General features: G+C 39.8%; 1 protein-coding gene across 1 annotated transcript in view; it reads right to left on the reverse strand.

Annotated features, from left to right (window-relative positions):
* CUBN (cubilin) overlaps positions 1 to 21,803 on the reverse strand; it is a gene marked incomplete at both ends in the record, with an annotated part of 146,140 nt that overhangs the window by 105,987 nt on the left and 18,350 nt on the right. The window contains 9 exons of the mRNA XM_082015338.1: positions 3,673 to 3,859; positions 12,051 to 12,181; positions 12,966 to 13,182; positions 13,429 to 13,591; positions 14,133 to 14,311; positions 14,830 to 14,986; positions 19,525 to 19,715; positions 19,916 to 20,078; positions 20,888 to 21,069. Coding sequence (XP_081871464.1) covers positions 3,673 to 3,859; positions 12,051 to 12,181; positions 12,966 to 13,182; positions 13,429 to 13,591; positions 14,133 to 14,311; positions 14,830 to 14,986; positions 19,525 to 19,715; positions 19,916 to 20,078; positions 20,888 to 21,069 — 1,570 coding nt within the window. The remainder of the gene's footprint in view (positions 1 to 3,672; positions 3,860 to 12,050; positions 12,182 to 12,965; positions 13,183 to 13,428; positions 13,592 to 14,132; positions 14,312 to 14,829; positions 14,987 to 19,524; positions 19,716 to 19,915; positions 20,079 to 20,887; positions 21,070 to 21,803) is intronic.

Raw genomic sequence — 21,803 nt, forward strand, 5'->3', positions numbered from 1 at the left:
CCTTGGGTCAAAGAGGAAAACCATGAGAAATGTTAGCAAATAAAACATCTTGGGATTCTTTCAGCTTGTGAAAGACTAATCGTGGCTCTTCATCTTCCACAGCAATATAGCTATCAAATATTGGAGGATTCCCGCTACTTGCAGTAAAAAGTCATAGCACAAGCACCTGCTTGCTGAGTATGTCCAGTCTCTCATCTCAGCAGCCTGTCCAGAGTTTGTCAATTCAATGGCAGACTCAGGAAGTGTCTCAAGAAGACATGATGCTGCAGAGACAGGACCTCCTCTGTATTCTACAAGGTGGCAATCATTGGAGTAACCAATGATTTGTAATCTTTGTAATCTTCTCAATGTAATCTAATTTGAAGAAATAAGTTAGCTCACTTCTTACTGTTTTGAAATATTTTCTTAGCCCTCAGAATTGTTTCTACAACCACTTATTTTCTATTTTTAAATTAAGTAATATTTCCAGTAATATTTTCTAATACTGTAATCAGGATACACAATTCATGTTCTGTTTTGCTACCTGCACATGTGTCATGGGAATAAAAAAGAAGGTGACAACCTGCTTATCGATTGCCTTTTAACTTTGTCTTTAAGCATTTTCACATTACAAGTACCCTACAGGTCATTAGGGTAATAATAAATACATTTATATCTATATATGGGTGTGATCTTCATATGATGCTTTTTAAGAGGACAGTAATACTTTCAATTATATTTTCACAGGTTTATACCTGCTTTTGAGCAAAATTTCTACTTAGACCTTGCCACTCTGTTTTCTTGTCATCCTCCCAGCTTAAACTGCTTGCTGCTCTCTCAGGTTACTGGCAGTTGAAGAACTGTGCCAGAACCTCACCTCACTTGTATCTTGGCCTCTGCAGCTGTGGTCAGAGGAACAATTTTCATAGTTGACTGAATGCAATTTGTCAGAGGACACCTCAGGACAAGAAACCAGAGTGGCACCTCACCTAAGACTTATCTAGCTACCCCATTTAATGGTATCAAGTTTGATGAGACATTCTGTAAATCCTGTTTTGGCAGCAGCAATGTGCTGAGTTGTACTTGGCAATCTCCTGGACATAACTTAAAACCTGTTTAATGCTGCTGAGCTCTTCACAGTGACAACAGAGTTAGTTTTATGCAATAAATGAATGTTTTCAGTTCTCGAGGTGAAAAAGTGAAAAAAAAAACCAACCCTGTTATAACTCAGGTCTACCCCAAATTAAGGTGTTAGCTGTTAAAATAAAATTAGATTAAATTTAATCTCAGATTGGTTTTTTTTAATTAAAAAATGAAACACTTTACTTAGAAAATATTGAAAAAGTCTTTCAGTTTTTCATAACTTTCTCCAGTTTGTATGCACAGCTGAAAACAACCAGCTAATTCAGCAGAAATTCAGAATTTCAATACTCCAACTTCAGCACAAAGCTTTTTGTTTGGTTCTAAAAAATACGACACTACTTACAGAGGAATAACCCTTAAGGAATATCTAGTATCATGTTCAGAATGAGTTTTATCATGGTGCTCATGGAGGCCAAGGAAACTCATAGCACCCTCAGAGCAAAAAACCTCACTGGCGTTCTGCAGACCTGGTTCCTCTAGGGAGATGGTTCATGAGGTCAAAAATGGGTGCACTGACACTGCAAAGTTCAAATCCCCTACAGCAACACAGTACAAAGGACGCGTAACTGGCGCAGCTGTATTGTAAGCATGAAGCTAACCTTCCTGGAAACATTACTTCTACTTGTCTCTGTCCTGTAAAATTTACTAGAAATCACCATACTAATATCCTAAGTTTAATGGTGATGCCAGTATAGACAAATAGCGCAGATTATGTACATGTTCCTAGTCCTGCATCATAGAATAGCTGCTGTTTAAAGACAACAAACATAAAACAAAATACAGAATCATAGAATAGTTTGGGTTGGAAGGGACCTCTAAAGGTCATCTAGTCCAAGCCCCCTGCAAAGGATGTCCCCTGAGGAGGGACATCTTCAACTGGATCAGGCTGCTCAGAGCCTCGTCCAACCTAACCTTCAATGTTTCCAGGGATGGGGCACCTCTCTGGGAAACCTGTGCCAGTGTTTCATCACCCTCACTGTCAAAAATTTCTTCCTTAGATCTAGTCTCAATCTACCCTCTTTTAGTTTAAAACCATTACCCCTTGTCCTGCTGCAACAGGTCCTTTGAAAAAGTCTGTCCCCATCTATCTTAGAAGCCTCCTTTAAATACTGGAAGGCTGCAGTAAGGTGTCCCCAAAGCCTTCTCTTCTCCAGGCTGAACAACCCCAACTCTCCCAGCCTGTCCTCATAGGAGAGGTATTCCATCCCTCTGATCATTTTTGTGGCCTCCTCTGGACCCGCTCCAACAGGTCCATGTCTTTCCTGTGCTGAGGGCTCCAGAGCTGGATGCAGGACTCCAGGTGGGGTCTCACCAGAGAGGAGTAGAGGGACAGAATCACCTCCCTCGACCTGCTGGCCATGCTGCTTTTGATGCAGCCCAGGATATGGTTGGCCTTCTGGGCTGCAAGCACACATTGCTAGCTCATGTCCAGCTTTTCATCCACCAGTACCCCCAAGTCCTCCTTGGCAGGGCTGTTCTCAATCCCTTCATCTCCCAACCTGTACTGATACTGGAGGTTGCCCCGACCCAGGTGCATGACCCTGCACTTGGCCTTGTTGAACCTCATGAGGTCCACACAGGTCCATTCCTTGAGCTTGCCCAGGTCCCTATCGATAGCATCCCATCCCTCAGGCATGTCAACTGCACCACTCAGCTTGGTGTCATCTGCAAACTTGTTGAGGGTGCACTCGATCCCACCGTCTATGTCACTGATGAAGATATTAAACAGTACTTGTCCCGTCAGGGACGCCACTCGTCAGTGATCTCCATCTGGACACTGAGACATTGACCACTACTCTCTGGATGCGACCATCCAACCAATTCCTCATCCACCCAACAGTCCACTCATCAAATCCATATGTCTCCAATTTAGAGAGAAGGATATTTTGGGGGACCATGTCAAAGACCTTACAGGAGTCCAGATAGATGGCATCCATAGATCTTCCCTTGTCCACTGATGTTGTCACTCCATCATAGAAGGCCACTAGTTTGGTCAGGCAGGACTTGCCCTTGGTGAAGCCATGCCAGCTGTCTCAAATCACCTCCCTGTCTTCCATGTACCTTAGCATAGCTTCTAGGAGGATCTGTTCTGTGATCTTTCCAGGCACAGAGGTGAGGCTGACAGGTCAGTAGTTCCCAGGGTCCTCCTTTCTACCCTTTTTAAAAATGAGTGAAATGTTTCTTTTTTTCCAGTCACCAGGGACTTCACCTGACTGCCATGACTTTTCAAATATCATGGAGAACATGTCACAAAACAGGCAATAAAACTCTTATTTCCTGCACTAAGGAAAACAACCAGAATGCAGTGCATGGGAACACAGTCCACACACTCCACTTGCTCTGAGAACTGGAATTTACCAAGTGGGAATGCTGACAATGGAGCAGGCTGGGAGGAGGAAAAGGTAGCCTTTAAAGTTCTCTGATAAGTCCTTTTCTCACCTTGACAGCACAGGTGTATAGATAAAACTATAACTTCTGAACATGCCTAAGTGGAACTGGACAACTTCCATGATTATCAGTAATAAGGACAAAAGAAATAATTAGACTTGCCTGATTTCTACATAATCCTCTGTACAGCGTTTATTCCCTTCCAAGGTGAAGTTCATGAAGCGCAGCACAATCTGTCTGTTTCTTCCCACTGTGATTGTGTATATGCACTCTGTCCGGACAGGGTAGTTATTGGGGTAGTTTGGAGATGTTAGCACACCACTTTCAGCACGGTAGTTGTGTGAGCACACTTTAAAAAGGAAAGAAACAAGTATGAATTAATTTAATATGTATGCTAAATTAAAAAGAAATTTCTATTTCCAACAGACAGAGGAGCAAACATCCTGTACTGTTGTGCATTATAACTCTTCCTGGACACATCTTACTGCTGAATGTCATCACTATAAACTAAAACCAGAATCCAGCTTTTTCATGAGTTTTCTTATATTTGAGTTGATTTGTTCAGCTTTTACCAGAACACTGTCTGTTATAAATAGGCAACATAAGAGTAGTTCCAGCTGCCTAAGTTGGCTTTGACCTAAAACCCAGGTAAGCAGAGAAAGGAAACTGAAAGGAATATCTTGATCAACACAAAAGGCAAGATTCCCGAATTTCTGAAAAGCAGTGGCGGTAGAAACTGAATGCAGTCTCTAGCTATGAGGAGATACTATATTGTTCGCAGGCATTCCCCATGATCAAACCTGGGAGATGCGGATTTTATATCTAAATTTCTTTTCCCATTTTCTGGGCCATAAGCGACAATCAGTAGGAAAATAATATAATCCTTAGATTGTGAGAACAAAGCAGTTTTACTTAATATCTTATACTAAAATCAGCTACATCAGTTCTTCTGTGAGCACTGCAGAAGCTGTGAAGGTATCACAAGCTGGAAAGAAGAAAATAGGATGGACTAATGCTCAGACAGAACTTGAGCAATAATTATAAAGAAGCTCTTTTGAAAGCACAGACATAAGGACTAGGAATAAAAATATCTGCTATGCAATAGTACATGAGACTTATTTTGGAGAGAACAATTGTCATGTATTAGTTGGTCACAGTCTGAGTAAGGTTTGTGATCTGGCTGCAAAAAGGGCAAGAAGAAATGTGATCTGTGTCAGGTGTTTTCAGTCAAAACAGGGAATTTTGATGCCACTGCACATGGTAATGGTGACATGTCACCTGGAAAAATGTGGTTAACCATGGTCACTGTTGTTCTGGAAATCAAATGAGAACAAGTAAGACAGAGGTAGAGATAGCAGGAAATTAGTAGGCAAGAGACACTAGAAGAGCTTAACTTGTTTAGCTTAGCAAGTACAGGAGAAAAAGATAAGCATCATGAGGCATGAAGAAAATAAAAATACAACAAACTCTCAATGACAGTACAAGCTCTGAAGTTAAAAAAACTGTCCATGAATACAGATAGACAGATAATAGGAGAAAGTTTCTATCAGGAAGTGACTTTCTAGAGCAATCATCCAACCAACACAACAGATGCAGTAAGGGGGAAAAAAGTCCACTGTTTCTTAAGATACAGTTTGATTAATTTAATTAAGAAGAGGATCACATTATCTAACTCTTGGCAAAAAAAAAAAGGGAGGGAGGTAAAAATTGTGGGCTGGATTTGATGACCCTGGAGGCTCATTCCAGTCCTCCACTCCTCTGTTTCAGGTCCTACAGGTTGCAAATATAAGAAATGAAAATAGATTTCTTAAATACTTTCTATCAAGTAGGCAGGGTTAGACTAATTATAAAGCACAACTGAAAGAGCAAGCAAAATATTATGATTAACATTATACTCATTTAAGCTGGTTGCCACAGATCTCTGAAACCTGTTTTCTAACATAGGATAGCTGCAGTGTAGTAATACTTGTGCTAAATATTTCAATATACATAATAATTTAGGTGGAAGTGATGAAATTACAGTTCAGGCCGTCCATGTCTAAGGTTGGTCATTTCTATGTCTGTTCTCTATCCATTCTAACTACTAAAATGCTTTTGCTTTTAGTGGTGTCTTTTTTAATGGTGTTTGCATTCTTGGTCACTTGGAAGGCCTCTGTTGAAATGCTTTCTGTGGAATAAATAACCCCAAAGCTACCTACCAGCCTCATGTTCTTAATTCATCACAAGGAGAACAAAGAAATATGACACAGAAGCAGGGCAATAATTTTCTGCCATTGGGTTGTACTTTGGTATTAACAAGTCAAAAGGGTTTCATGAACTAGTTTACCTAAAATCATGATCTATTAAAGTCTTTATCTAGAATTTTAATCATTTTAGTGTTCCATCACTGATATGCTCTAATGTATGCATATAACAATCAGGTTAGTCCTGGGCACTTTAAAAACCTTGTGCTGCCTTATAAATCCTTATAATGCCCTTGCTGTGCTGCCAGCTTCTGTAGTGTTTCGTGATATGTAGGGCTTATCATCAAACTTCAGATCCTTAAGACATGTGATTTCTTGAGAACCCTGCCTGCAGGGTTAGAAATTTGACTTGGAAATGTGACCCAAGTTTTTCCCAATGGCTCATTATACAAAAAGCAATAAAAAATTAAAATGAAAATGTGTGTGTATTTATTAGGTTACTTATTTTTAACTAATTTCCTCCTGATTTTGGAAGGGCAGGCGCCTGACTCATGCACATTTAATGGTTAGAGCTGTTACAATACTGCCATTCGTTATTCACTCAGAGGCTGAGACCATGAATACTAGCTTTCAGCCTGGAGAATATTTAAATTGATGTATTAGGTAAGGGCCCTTAGGGTAAAATAAGGAACATAGAAGCCAAAATATTTTTATCAGCCCTTTTAGAACAATTTCCATAGAATTGTCCAGGTTTCTTCCCTCACTAAAGTTTGCTTCCTTGGGAGTAATCCATACAGAAACTCATATCCCAAGCATGCTATTTTAAACTGGATGCTGTACGCTTCACATAACTGCTCTACACTTCATATAAAAATCTTCTTTATGAGCTAAGGGGGATAAATACAGAAGGTGGAACAGTGACTGCCTTAGAAATGTCAGACTTCTGGCTACTGTGAAATAAATCCAAGCGTAGATGCTGCTATGATGATTAGGCAAAGCATAAATGAACCCACATTTTGTGTCCGCCAACTCTCTCCTGGTAACTGGATTCACTCATGTTCTACTTTCAGCAGGAGAGCTGGTACTCCCTTTTTCACTCACCTCACTAAAACAGCATTTGGGGGTGTGCTTGAACAGTTATAGTTCCTTCAGTGAAAACTATTAGCAAAGTTAGCAGGAAAAAACTACTTTGACTCCTTTGCCAAAGCTCAGAATGCAGTCTAAGTCCATAACGTAATTATTATATGCCTGGAAAAAATATTAATTCAGTTTAGTTTGAAGACACTTATCACAGCTCATGAAACACAGAAAAAGAAGGCGATTGTTGAGGACAGTTGCACATCTTGCCTTGACAGTGTGTGAGGTTTTGAAAGCTATTCAATCTGCTTTCTGATTTTGGTACTGAATGTGTTTGCTCTTCTGAAAAAAATGCCATAAATGGCAGTAACCCACTGTAATAGCCAACAGCAGAGAAAAATGCCAGTTTTTGTACCACTCACTCATGCAATCATGCATACTGCAGAAAATTGTATCTGTGTTTTTTCTCGTAAAGAGATATTAATCATTTGCCACAATTCTAATTAATCAAAAATAAAATTATAGTGTTGGATGTGAAATGGCAGTTTTCTTTCAATCTCACTCTGCCAAAGGAAAACTAGGATCCCTAACAATTAGACCTTTATGTAACACTGCATGTTTAAAAACAAAGAAGAAACTATCACATGAAGTATATACCTCTCCACAGGCAATGGAAAAGCATATCTGCACTTCAGGGCCTTCTGTTACTGCTGCTGGCAGATGCTAAGAGGGTTGATTTTTACCAAGAAGGCACACAAAGGCCCTTTGTACTGTTTCAGTCCCAAACTCCTTAGAAACATGCGGTACAGCTGTTCAAAAAGAATCTCCAACTCTCTTCTGCTGATTTACACATAAATGCATATACTATAGTCATACACACATATATGTAGGCATATGTAGGGAGACTAATAACCTGATCAAACATAACCAAGTTACAGTAGCCTAACAAGTTGCCAGTTGCCAGCCTTTTTCCTAAGACTCGGGTTGAGCTGAGCAGATGCCCAAGATTCATGTAGGACTTCAGCTTTTTTTTCCTGTTTTAGCTCAGCCGCATTCAACCATGCTCTCTCTCTGTGCACACACATATTTGTCAGAGTTTACTGTCCATTCCTGTCTTTGCTCATTCAGCTCAAGAGAAAAGTCAGGCAACATCCTCCTAATAATTACTGGGTTCAATCAGCAAGATGGGAACTGAGATGTCAACTTGTACTCAGCTATCAATAAAGATGACACACAATTCTATACATTACTTTCAGGTACACTTGTAAGTCCATGGGCTCACAAATGTTTTTCTTTCTTTCTTCATCCTTCTCAAATTCTGATTTCTCCAGTCCGTCATTGTCAGCTAACATATACCACACAATGAAGTTATCTAAAACCAAGTTACCCCTCTTGATAAATAATATCATTCACAATTCAGGATGATAAGGAGGAAAAAATCTTATCTTTCACCAAAGCCAGAGAAAGACCAGGAATAAAAACCCTATCAGGAAGGCAATCTGCTAAACCTTGTTAAGGCTGACTTTTCTCAGCAGAAAGGATGAAATGAAGCCTCTTTAATGAAGAAAAAAAAAAAATCCCTCTCCCAGACCCCAATTCAAAGTAAAACAAATAAATCACTACTTACCTGTAAAGAAGGTGAGGACAATAAAATAACACACACTAACTCTAGTGCTATTCCTGTTGAAAAATTGTGGCCTCGATCTTTCAAGACCCTGAGCAACATTTCCAGAGAAGACTGAGCCCTTTCAAAGATTTTTCAATAATTTTACATGGGTTCTTGTTGGCAACCAAGATGGGCAAAAGAAAACCCCAATATCTATCATAACACTTACATGGCTATTTGTCTATCTGGTATTTGAGACCTGGACTCTAGGAAACAAATCCAAATATTACCTTGCTTTCCATGTGACTCCCCTTTCAAAGACAGCCAAGAACTAAGCATCTGAGGTACAGATAGTTTAAGTTGGCAATATACATTTTAAACAACTGAATATCATGTGGGCGTATTTGACTGAAGGATTTCCACTTGTATTCCTGCCATATGAGCTATTCACAGCTACTAGCTGGCAGATTGCTAAAACAATTGTTTGCACTTTATGGACCATGGCCATGGCTGTATCTCATGGCATTCAAATTTTTTTGACCAGCTTTGCCATTATTTTCAGGCTACTTTTCAACTAATTAATATATCACAGATGAACCATGCTAACAAAAACATTGTTTGCTAAGATGCATAAAGAAGAAAATTAGTTTTATTTTACATAAAAAGCTTTTTTTCACTCTCACTTATCCGGGTTCTTTACTCTTATTTATTGGGTTTTTTGGTGATAATCTTGTCCATCTTTTGAATAGCTCATTCTCTGTAAAATACCTCCAGGCAAAAGCCTATTGGAACATCTAATATGAACCAGAACAGCTTTGACCAGTTCTGATATTGATTACACTTTAGCTGGCTAAGAAAACATAGCTCAAAAATATGAAGGATTCTTATTGCACAAGAAACATTATTGGAACCACATTTTCCTTAGCAGAAAAATCAAACTAGGCAGCAGATGTAAAGAAAAAAAAATCCATAGCTTTGGTAAACCTCTGAGATATGATTATGTTCAGCAGTTTGCTACCTTAGTGTAACTGGATATACATAAGATGAATATCAGGCCTAAACATCTCACAGTAGGAAAACTAAACTTGATATGATTTCAGGGAAATGGGGAGTTGCTTCTCATAGCAAAGACCACATACACACATATGTTTGCCTTCTCACAGGCCACAGCAGCTTCAAAACACTTTATTCTTAATCAAAAATGAATGTTAGCAGTCCAGTATCTATGACAACTTTATAATACTGCTATGTTTTGTGCTGGGACCAAAAGAAACAAATCTCTGTAAACAAAACAGATCGTAGTTTCAAATTCTCTATAGGGTTATTACTCTCAGTTTCAGTAGTTATCTGCTAGTTTGCCATAGTTATGCAAACTATAGTGGTTGAAGTGAAAAAGCATTTATTCTAGAGATCATAGTTGTAGGTCTGAATGAGAATAAATTGAGAGTTAGCCCAGTTTAGCTGGAAAGTAGTAAGGATAACTATTAATTATGGGGAAAGAAAATCATACCTGTTGTTTAGAGTTTGGATGAAGATATTAAATAGTTCTAATTTCATATAAACATTTTATATGGTTTCTAGTTGTTAATAGCACTGAAGAGAAAACAGACTTGCATTTTTAAGGGGTAGTTTGAAACCATTCTAGGGACAGTGTTGATACAGTTTGAACCTCATGATGCATAAAGCAGTGCTTTAGATGAAAGATGAGAAAATCCAATAACCAAGGAGGTAGTAAAGGAGGGGAATATGGAAGAGAGGAGGCAGAGTAGTGAAGCTGGACAAAAATCTTGGGGTTCATCAGCACTGAGATAACAAAAAAACCCAGAAAAACACAAGGTTACACAGAGACAGAAATACAGATTAATGGTGAGTAAAGAATATTTTGATCTTGATGAACTGTGAGAAGAGCTGCAATAAGAACAGTTAGGAATGAATCAACTCTACCCATGAAATATTAATCTGAGGTAAAGTAAAAGAAAAAATATCACATTAAAAAGCAACAACCATATTTATAGAAGTTACAGTTGGCAGCTGCAAAAACAGGCTCATAAAAGACTTTCTTTATAAGGCTGATAATGTCACAATTTCTCTAGTAAGAACTCACTTTTGACACTACAGATTCTTTCTTGGAAACATTTTTAAAAGTACAACTTGGTTCTTGGCCTATTATTTTCTAGCAAATAGAAATTTCCTCCTTGGAATAGTTCTCATTAAATCTTAATTGTTTTTACTGGCTTTTTTAGTTTCCATGCCAGATAACTCAAGTGGGAATGAAGGCAGCTGAGAAAATTGATTATTTGGATTTATAAATTATCTGGTAGTGAATAAAATCACAGTGGCAAAATCTGTACTGGTCTCGCCTACACACATACTTGAGAGATGAAATAATAGCCAAATTTTCTAAGCTGTCACCAAGAAAGGAGCTATTTTTCATAAGGTAGAAAGAGGAAATTTTGCTTTTTTAAACAGGTTGGAGAAAGAAAGTAGGAAAAATAAAATTATTAAAGAAACTAAGAGCAAACAGTCAGTAGCCATTGGTAGTTTATATCTGCATAGATAAGTACTATGAATTTCTGGTATTCATCCAATAAGTCCCTCACAGCCAACACACACAAACCAGCTAGAAACTGGTTAATGATGAATACACAAATAACACAGCTACAAATGTATTCTCATTTTTACTTTTTTTCATTGTCCCACTCTACCTCTCCTGTGGTTTAATTCTGCTAGACAGAACCTGTCCCTCTACTCACATAAATCCTCTTCTACCACAGATCTGTGTTTAGCAGTGATGAGATCAATAGCAGACCCATGTCTGTGGGGTCTATGAAACTGGTAGTTAACAGTCTTTCACTAAGAGGCTGGTTTTTCAAGTGCCCCTCAGTCACTGCTAAAACACTCTCAGTGCTGAAGATATGTGAAAACACTGGATAGCTATAATGATGGGTTCAGCATAGTTTGAAAACACAGATGTGCCCCTACTCTGGAAAACGTTCAAATCAATTAGAATTCTGAGTAGTTTCTCAGTTTTTCTCTGCTTTAAGGGAATGAATTGTCATTGTTCTCTTCAATAGTCTTTTCCCCACTGATGTATGTCTTGGCCTCTTAAAAGGAGATACTTAAAGAACAGATTTAAGGTGTAACAGGACCCTTGACCTCTGCTGGAGACAGAAACGTTGCACTCTCTTAATGAAAAAACCAGCTTGTGCTTTCAGGTTATTTTGCTGTTTTATCAAATGTCACCCTATATGACCTTCTTCTGCCCATCATTAATATTGCACCTAAATAGGGACTAAATTAATTTTTATGGCACCTGAGAGTCTCCCTTCAAGTGAGTTGTCTGCAACTGCTAAGCTTCCTAGATCACATATACTCAGCTCAGAACAGACAAAACAAATTCAGAAAATACTTTTCTTAAATAATTCATGTAGTTCTGCCATGTCAGCTCTTACTGGCTTTCTAAAGAAAACAGCAGTGTTGCTTACAGGAATTGCTTTCTGCTTTCCTAGGGAGGAAAAAGCTTGTGAATCAAGCAGGATAAATAAGAAGGGGTAGAAGGGGCACCAGGCAGTCTTCTGTTAACACAGAAAATAATGTTTCTGTTTCTTGTAGTGGTTATTTACAATGACAGCTGAAAACATTTAATTTGCATAATGAACAGACTGACATATTACCTTTTGACGCATCCAGGGAGTTATAATTAGCTGAGAAGCCCTCAGATGCAATGCTGTGATCAGTCACAAAGTACAACATCATCATGTTGCCACCGCTAGTGAAAGATGGTGGAATTGATCTTCCACAGTACCTGCAGCAAAAAGATGCCTCAAATTGAGTGGCAGTACTTTATGAAGCATTTGTATTACTGAGAGAGGATTCAGCTTTCCTGAGAAGTTTGAATAGCTACACATACACAAATCTCTCCTTTGGATGATACAGATCCCAGCCGTATACCCTGTATCATGGGCCTAAATAGCACACTACTTGTACAACGGTACAAATCTAACTTGCGTGGCAAAATCAGAGGAGGAACCATTCATCAGGTTGCCAGATTGTTATTGAAATTAGTCCATGCTGTACCTACAACATATTCTGTTCTTTTGTAGGAGTTGAAGTGGCTGGACCAAAGACTAAGGTTGCAGAACACTCTCCATTATAATATGAGAGTCATTTGCTCCATATTTTCCAAAATACTGCCATGTCAGCCAACAACTTTACAGTCTGTAACTGCAGCTGGATACCAATCCCAGGTTCAGATAGTCTTGAATTCTAGGATGGGAAGAAACTTATTTCCCATAAATCAAAATGTTAATGGAGCTGGACAATGCCAGCTAATGAAACCTGCCCTTAGAAAAGCTGTCTTGACACAAGTTAATTTCTACCAGTATACTACATATTAAATGTGGTTCTCATTCCACGGTCAGAGAAAGCAAGCTGCCTCTACTATTCTAGCCAGAGAAATTGCTGCTATTGTTTCTGTAATGCAGATAAATTAATCTATACACAACATTTAAGGAAGCAAATTGGATGTTGAGATCTATAGAACAGTGCTTACTCTACAGTAATTCATCTCTGTAGGCTAATGGACATACCTTCCCAATTTTTGCACGGTGCTGTTATCATATATTTCAAGATAATCCTTCCTGCAACTATAATCAAATGCCAAGTTAAATGAAGTGAACGTCAGGCGGATAAGGTAGCCAGGTTGAATGTTGATGATCCACGTACAGTTAATACCATGTGGGTAGACATCTGGGTGACCAGGACTTGTAATGGTTCCTTCTGGTCCAGTGAGAATCTCTCCACATACTGTAGATATTTAAAGCATCAGGTTAAATGATGTATTTATTAAAAAGTTTGTCACTTATAAAATTGGTTATTTTTTTTTTTCTAAATTTCATAGTCCTTTTTTTCCTCAATGCATACTACACTAACTGATTTAGAATTTATCACCTATTACACCATTATAAAACTTGATGGCCAGCTGTTTTCAGGGTACAGGAAAATTTGGAAAGTCCCAACACTCTAGATAGAAAACAACAAAAAAATCCTTACCTGTATCTATTGGCCAGTACTCAGCTCTGAAGCCAAGGTTGGTAAGAGAGAAAGCTCTGAATTTGATATACAGATTGTTCCGTGTAGATTGCACTCTAGATGGTACAGCTGTACCACAGTATTTCTCCAAAAGAGGAGAGTCTGTGTTGTTGCCATCTCTGACCTGAAGAACAGTGTATTCAGAATATCCAATACAAATTTCTATTATATTAAAGTTATAAGCATAAATGAACTCATAAGAACTATATAAAAGAGATCCTTAGTAAGTCAAACCCTACCCTTTCTTCAGCACGGTTTCTACTACAGGTACATACAATGCAATCTTATGAGTGCCAGAGAAGCACCCTCCCACCCAAAGCATGTCAGATGGAGAAAAGCCGAGATCTTACACCCTCTATGTAAGTGGCACATGTATGTTCATGTAAGTGGCATATAAACCTGCAAATCCAGGTCTGTCTATTTAAAGACACCTGATACACATCTTTGATTATCAAAATGGTCATATCATCTTTGGAGAACTAAGAACAGGTTTGGGATCCCATTATGAACCTGGAAAAGCTTTAATAACTGCTGTAGTGCTTGTCTGTCAAGCAGTTCTGTTTTGGTGGAGGTGAGTATGGGAAGGAACATACAGATAAGAATCTATGTACTATTCATAGTATATGAATACATTGTTCATACTGTATGAGTATATTATTCTTTACCTCAACGTAATCCGAGTCACAAGTGGTTGTATTTCGAATGTCAAAGTCGATGAAGTTAAGAATCACTACTTTGCTGGCTGGCTGGGAGATGATCCACTCACAGGTCTTTGGGTGAGGGGACATCCTGGGGTAGTAAGGTGAATGGATAGTGCCTGCTCCAGACAAGGAGCCTCCACAGGCTGCCAAGAGACACCAAGAATCAGTACTTGTGATGAATGGTTTCAAGGAATGTATAATATGATGACTATCAAATATCACTATGAAATTAGAAGAAAACCATCCCTAAAAACCTATATTCTTACAGCATCTACTACAGATCATCCAAGTAGCATGGAGAAAGTATTTAAAAGAACATATTTCTGTAAGTATAGCATAAATATGTGTATATAGAAGACCAATCTAACTGTGCCCATGAAAACTAATGGATTTGACTCACTTGTTCACAGACACAGGTAGATTTGTTGGTGATTAAGAGCTAAAAGATAGGAAAAATTAAATTTAAAAGATTTAGGCAGAATTACCACTAGCATAACAAAGATAATATAGCTATAAGTGATTTATCATTAATAGAAGCAATGAGGGTTGCCCTTCCAAGCATGCTAGGAGTGCCTACAATAGACATACTGCAGACATCATCTAAGCATTTCTGAAAGTAGCAATAAATAAGTTCAATGTGCAGGTCGCCAGTTCCTCTTACCAACTTGATAAATGGCCCTGAAGCTAGCCCTCTGCACAGAAGCATCAGACTTGAACTTGATCCAGAGGCTGTTACTGGTAGAAGTGATTGGAGACATGCGTGTACTATGACAGAATTTGCTAATAAGGGAAGACATCTCACTGTCACCATCTCGAACCTAGTCATCAAAAAGAAAAAAAGAAAAATGTCACATCATAAAAGCATTGGGATCTGATATCCAGATAAAATTAAAATCTCACAAAAGCTGCTAAATAGGAAAAGGAGTAACTATTTTACTTATAAATAAGAGGGACAAAGAGCCATCACAGTAATTGGTGCAAGCACATGATTTATAAGAGCTCAAAAGAAGGATCAGATGATCAGCACAGAAGACACACATATGTACAACTTTAGTACAATTTGTGTCTATGCTTCCAAAAGTGACACCTTTAGTATGAAAGAGACAGGTTAGGTGCTCACCAGAGATAGCTATGAAATTTTTGCCAGCACTAAAATCTGCTGGGGAAAAAAAGTGATTTTCTTGTGACTCCGATTTTCTTGCTCTGGCGACGAAGCTTCTAGTGATTTTTCAATGGCACTTCTCCAGAACAAGCACATGTTGTGTGCACAATATGTGCACATCTCCCATCACATCCATCAATGCAGCCAGACAGCTCACTAACAGGAGATGCAACTCTAAGTCTCTAAAGCAGCAAAGAGGTATACTGACATCTTTCCATTGCTTTATGTGAAGAGTCCAATGCACAATAATGACAGCGAAGCTGTATCAGGGAATCACTTCCAGCTTTTATCTTCTACATTGCCACTCTACTGACCTCAGTCAATTTGCTAACCAAAGGAGAACTGTACCTTATGTGTTTTTCCAGAAGTTGATTATAAATCCTTATTATCAAGGGGACTAGAAGGGAAAGAGGTGTTTGCACATCAGAACTTCAGGCCCTGAACCCACAGTCTGTGAGTAAAGGATAGGTGCATCCAGGGCACCAGGCAGAACACTGGTATAGCCAAAGAGCTCTGAACACCCTCTGAGGTACCCAGCTCATTCTAAGGGGGCAGCCAACAAGCTGAGGTCCAAGAAACAGGTCCTGTGCTATTTGCCCAGGCAAAAAATGCAATTTTTCTCCCAGAGAGTCTCCTAAAACAAAACAGCTCTTTCCTGTGGTAAAAGCTCATGTAGCTGGAGATGCTTTTAAATGCACCTATATGCTGTCAACCCCAAAAAATCATTTCCAGTGAAATCATTGGCCAAGCCAGGGACATCCAGCTTTCAGGTCCCCTCTCATCACCTCTTCTTTCCTCCTCAGCTGTATTCCTCCATGGGCTGGCAGAGAAGGCAGGGAACCCTTGTTGGTGCCCTCATGAGCAGGCAGTGGCTGCCCTCCTTGCCCAGCTTTGGCAAACTAAAGCTGGTGAGATGACTTTCCAACTAACAGATATTTTTAATTTCCCTGGAAATTGAGTTTAGGGTGACAGAATTATTGTGGATTTATAGCGGAACAAGTAAGATCAGAATTTGTGCTGAAATATTTAGAAAAATCTTTGGAGAGCAGTGAAAGTTTCCAGAACTATAGTTCAAAAGAGTTTACGTTTTTTCTTGAGCTGATTCTCATATTTTTTGTTTATAAAGCCCAGTGAGTAGTGATAAAAATAACAGGTTCTCTAAACCATAAGAACAATTATAGAATCATAGAATCTTTGGGTTGGAAGGGACCTTTAACGGTCATCTAGTTCAAGCCCCCTGCAATGAGCAGGGATATCTTCAACTAGATCAGATTGCTCAGAGCCTCGTCCAACCTAACCTTCAATGTTTCCAGGGATGGGACATCTACCACCTCTCTGGGAAACCTGTGCCAGTATTTCACCACCTTCACTATCAAAAATTTCTTCCTTAGATCTAGTCTCAACCTAATCTACCCTCTTTTAGTTTAAAACCATTACCCTTTGTCCTGTTGCTACAGGCCCTGAGAAAAAGTCTGTCCCCACCTTTCTTAGAAGCCCCCTTGAAGTACTGGAAGGCTGCAGTAAGGTCTCCCCAGAGCCTTCTCCTCTCCAGGCTGAACAACCCCAACTCTCTCAGCCTGTCCTCATAGGAGAGGTGTTCCATCCCTCTTATCATTTTTGTGCCCTCCTCTGGACCCGCTCCAACAGGTCCATGTCTTTCCTGTGCTGAGGGCTCCAGAGCTGGATGCAGGACTCCAGGTGGGGTCTCACCAGAGAGGAGTAGAGGGACAGAATCACCTCCCTCGACCTGCTGGCCATGCTGCTTTGGATGCAGCCCAGGATACAGTTGGCCTTCCAGCACACATTGCCTGCTCACGTCCATCCAGTTAGAAGGATGGCAAGGAGAAGGAGCTGCCTTGCCTAACACCTTACCTCTGTAGCACTGTGTCTTTCTTAAATAAGAAGTTTTATTGTCTCTAGTTTCTTATTGCAGACCCCTGGTCCCAGGCTGTTCCCTCCTTAGTAAGAGCCTAAACATCCCTCCCCTGAGCAACTGTCTGTGAGCTGTGTCTGGTCCCTGTGGAAAGTCTGCAGGTTTTCTGGTATCACCAGGGATGGGAATAATCTGCACCTTTTCAAAGTGACAAAACAATTGTCATAGAGTGACTTTTAAAGTAACAAACACCCAAAAGCTATCTCCCTAGCTGAGCTTCATTATAAAACCCAGTGAAACGGTATTTTAGAAAAACATATGTGGAAAACTAGGCCTTGATAAAAGAGCACAGTGCTTTAGTTCTACTGACTGTCCTGGTCAGAAAACGTTGGTCCTGTTTCTCTGCTCTGGGCTGAGCCACCAAGTGAGAGGGTAGGAAGAAGAGGAGGACAGAAACACAGGGAAACTGAACGGCTTGTGACTGATCAGCAAACAGCGAGGTAAATGCCTTGCTAAGTTAATACAAACTGGTTGCATTCAACAGAAATGGTTTTGTTTCTCGTGAATTTAGCTGCTGTTCTGCCAGCAATTAGGCAAGAGGAGTACCAGGCCAAACAAACAAAAGCTGTCTGTTTATATTAAACACACTTGCCCTCTTATTCCAGAAATTAATTACACTTCATTCCAACCAAAGTCTCTGAATTAGAGGAGGGAAGGGAACGATGTCAGCACAATAACATCTTTTAAAAGCAGATTAACGGCACAGAGTTCACAGGGGCCTATTCTTCACTTGGTCAAGAAGAGATTAAGCACAAAATCAACCCCACGCTGCCACATAACCGCGTGGCCGGCAGCGCAGGACCCAGCTGTGCACTGAGGCCACAGGGCTTGCTCCTACCTGCTTCAGCTGTGGCGGCACCTTCACTAGTCGGCTGGGTGTCTGTGCCCAGGTGGTTTTACTTCTGTTTACCTCTGTGCGGTACAGCCACAGTTTTATACAGAGAGCAGTACCCAGCACTCATTCCATGTAGGATGAGGTGTTCATGGCTGTAACATGATGACGTGGTGTGGAGAAATACAGGTTGGGTATGACGGCAGATGCCTTGAGACGTGGCAAGTCAGGGTGTGGCACAGAGGAGCACAGGGATGGTGTGACAGAAGGGGCACAGGCCACTGACATAAAGAGCTTGTCAGGCCCTGAGGGCATCACTGGCCCAGCCTGGCCCCCTCAGGGCCCCTGCACCCTGCCCATGGCCGGAGACCCCAAGTCAGCCCCCAACGCCATGAGTCCCAGCCCCAGCGATACCGCAGTAGGGCCAGTCTCCAGCTCCTCACAGGCCTGCCCTGCCCGGCCACGGGCTCTGCTGAGCCAGGCCTACCTGCAAGTCCACGTCCCAGCCTGCCCTTGGCCCATCCTGGGGGATGGCTGCAGCTGTCCTGCTCCCTGGCCAGGGCAGCGGGACCGGCCCTGGCTGCGAGGTCCTGCCCTGCGCCTCCGGGGAGCCCCCATGGCCCTGGGAGCCCTCAGCCTGCACAGCACCAAGCCAAACCTTGCCCACGGTGGAGCTGGACAAAACTGGGTTTTGTGTCAACCACAAAACAAAATGAAGGCACGGCATCTGGTGTACTTAGAAGGCACACGGTAGTAGTAACTTCAGATGTAACATGAAGCTGCAGAACAACGAAGAGCGTTCTAGGTGTAAAAGCCAACATAAAAATCACCTCAACTGGATCCCAGTTAGTATCAACATTACTATTGTATTATTACCATATAGAAAAATTCTAACTGTACTATTATTTTGTCTGTAATAATTAGATTTAGACTAACAACAATTCTTGAATTAGACCTGTAAGATTTCAGTTATGCTAACAATAAACTCCTGGCTTTACATATGTATATATGTACATATGTTTGTATACATAAATATATATATGGTGTGCTTCCTTTTTGTGCCAGAACAAGATTTTCCGTATAACACCATGACTCCAGAAAATGCTGCATAGTGGCTATGGCATTATTTCTATTTTTGTTGCATTTGGCATGCATTTACCAAAGGTCCAAACTCCACTTTAATCACGTACAGCTGATTAAGAATTAGCGTTAAGCTAGACAGATTTTCTTGTTCTCTTATCTTTGCTTCATTCCAAATGTATGGTCCTGCTCTTTTAGCCCCTGTGACTTTTGGACCCTAATGAATTGGTATACTTAGTTCTTTGATTAACACCTATTTCTGTAGTGGCCCTTGGGACAGAAATTATGCGGCATGGTTTTGTAGACACATGTAATCAACATTTCATATCAACTGATTAAGAGAAGTCACCTCAATATAATTTGATGAACAACCGGTGTGACTCTCCAGCTCCATATGGGTAAAGTTGAGGTATATCTTTTCATCCTCTGGCTGTCTGATAATGTAGATGCATTGTCGGTTGTTGACATAAGGGTTAGGCCAGAAAGGAGATGTGATAACCCCTTCACTATCTGTGTAATTTGCTCCACAACTTGGCCCTGCTATTTTAAGAAAAAAATGTATCAAATGCGATATTCACAAGTATGGCAACTTTCAGTTTAGGCTGCCTCTGTACAATTGCTGCAAATCAAAGAGGATTTCTGTATTATTAAATAGCAAGTGTTAATTACATCCATTCATATGTTGTTGGCTGTATCTTGGGAACATCACAGACCAACCTTTAATGCTGAATTTTACTTACCAGGAGATGTTGTATAGAGAATGTGGAAGCCTTTATCAGTAACTAAGTCATCAGAGTGAAAGTGAATCCATGCATACGGACCAGTGGTTTGGAGTGGGGGTGGAGATCCAGTGCTACAGTATTTACCAAGGACAGGATCTTGTGGAAGAAGACCATCTCGAATCTAGGCAGAACAATGGATCAGCATTCAGGATTATGAGTTGTGTGCCAACTGTGAACTGTACCAACACTCCTAAAGTTATTTCAGGAGATATTGTAGGTGGTGGGTGGAGGGAAAACTCATAGGAAGTTTCCTCCAAACACACAGGAACCAAGAAACAGACCCACCAGCATAGCTGTGATGGTGCTCCTAGGAGAGTCATCAAGGGTTTTGTGAAAGAGAAGGAAAGTATCAGGAGATCTACTGCTGAACTGTTTTCCTGATATCATGCTCTACATTGCACAATTTTGAAGAATACGCTGTTCCAAACCAGCTTCTCATTTCCATGAATGGGTATTGGTTAATTCTGTAACCATTACTTTGCAGTTGAGAAAAAGCCCTAAGCTCACACATCAAGTTGTGGATTATACTATACGATGTATCTATTAATTTTAGATCCCTTTGTCTAATAGTTTACCTTAAGCTGATTAATTTTCTGTGGGTTGATATTTGACAAGGAGTTTGGAGACTGAACTTTGTAAGAATGTGAAAGCTTCCTACCAGGTATTTTTCCTGAATCCCATCCTCTTTAGTCGGAAGACTTCCATTGACTTCAGTGGAAAAGGATCTCATCCCCTTTCTGTTATACTGCCTGTATCTGATTGTGCATTGATGGCTGCAATAAGCAGCCAAATAAGTAGCACGAATGAACATTTCAACCCAGGATTTAATTTGCAAACAGTCACCTTCTGTACGTACAAAAAGTTTTGAAATATCTTGTTTTGCAATAACATAGCCATAAAATGATGCCATAATCCACAATTAAACTTTACCTCTAAATGGTCATAACTGCAGTTTTCATGGTGTTCTAGGCTTAGTGTGCCAAAAGCAAATGTGATGAGGAGGCCAGGACTAGTTGAGATGGTCCAGAAACAGTCTCTGTTTACAGGATAGTTACCAGGGTACCCTGGAGAGCTTATCGAGCCGTAAGTACCTGTCAGCTCACCACCACATTCTAACAGAAAAGAAATACAGAAGAACACAGCCTTTAACACCACATGTCAGGTCAGAAGATGAATTCTCCTGTAATGTCAAAACTAGGTACCACTTTGGGATCCAGAATAAATTCAAAAACAAAGATCTAGCCAAACAAACCAACAAGTTACTTGTTTCTTTAAATTTTAAGATTAGTTCTGCAACTCAATTATAAAAGCAGAACTCAAAATATTTCCTGATTAGCACAGTAAAAGAAAGATTCTTTCCCAGTTACGGTGGAAATATCTTTAGAAGAATGATCAAAAGCAGTGTGTTTGGATTGGATTTACAAAATTAACCTGAATTTCTGTACTTTGTAAGTAGTCTCCATGTTTTACCCTAGCATAAGACTGTTTTTATTTTAAAAAAAAAGTTAGTTAATTACAGGGAAGGCTGTATATATAAAATACCTGTAATAAAAAAGCCACCCCTCTCAGCTTAACAGTTGGGAATGGTAGGGCTAACTCGCGCATTACACCTAAGGAATAGCTTAGTCACATCTATACCTCTCTTTGCCTTTTTTTTTTTTTTCCCACCAAAAGATCTGTTTTCACTTTTCAGTATCCATATTTGTCAATTAGTAATTATCTATCTAATAATGTCAATTTAAAGAAAAAAAAAACCACCAAAAATTACATTAAAAGCATTTCATAAATATTTCTGGAAATAAAGAAACTGTTTCCCCCTTCAATTTTCTATACATTTTTTACTCCA

This window comes from Phaethon aethereus, assembly GCF_964289735.1.
Source record: "Phaethon aethereus genome assembly, chromosome: 2".
Taxonomy (NCBI): domain Eukaryota; kingdom Metazoa; phylum Chordata; class Aves; order Phaethontiformes; family Phaethontidae; genus Phaethon; species Phaethon aethereus.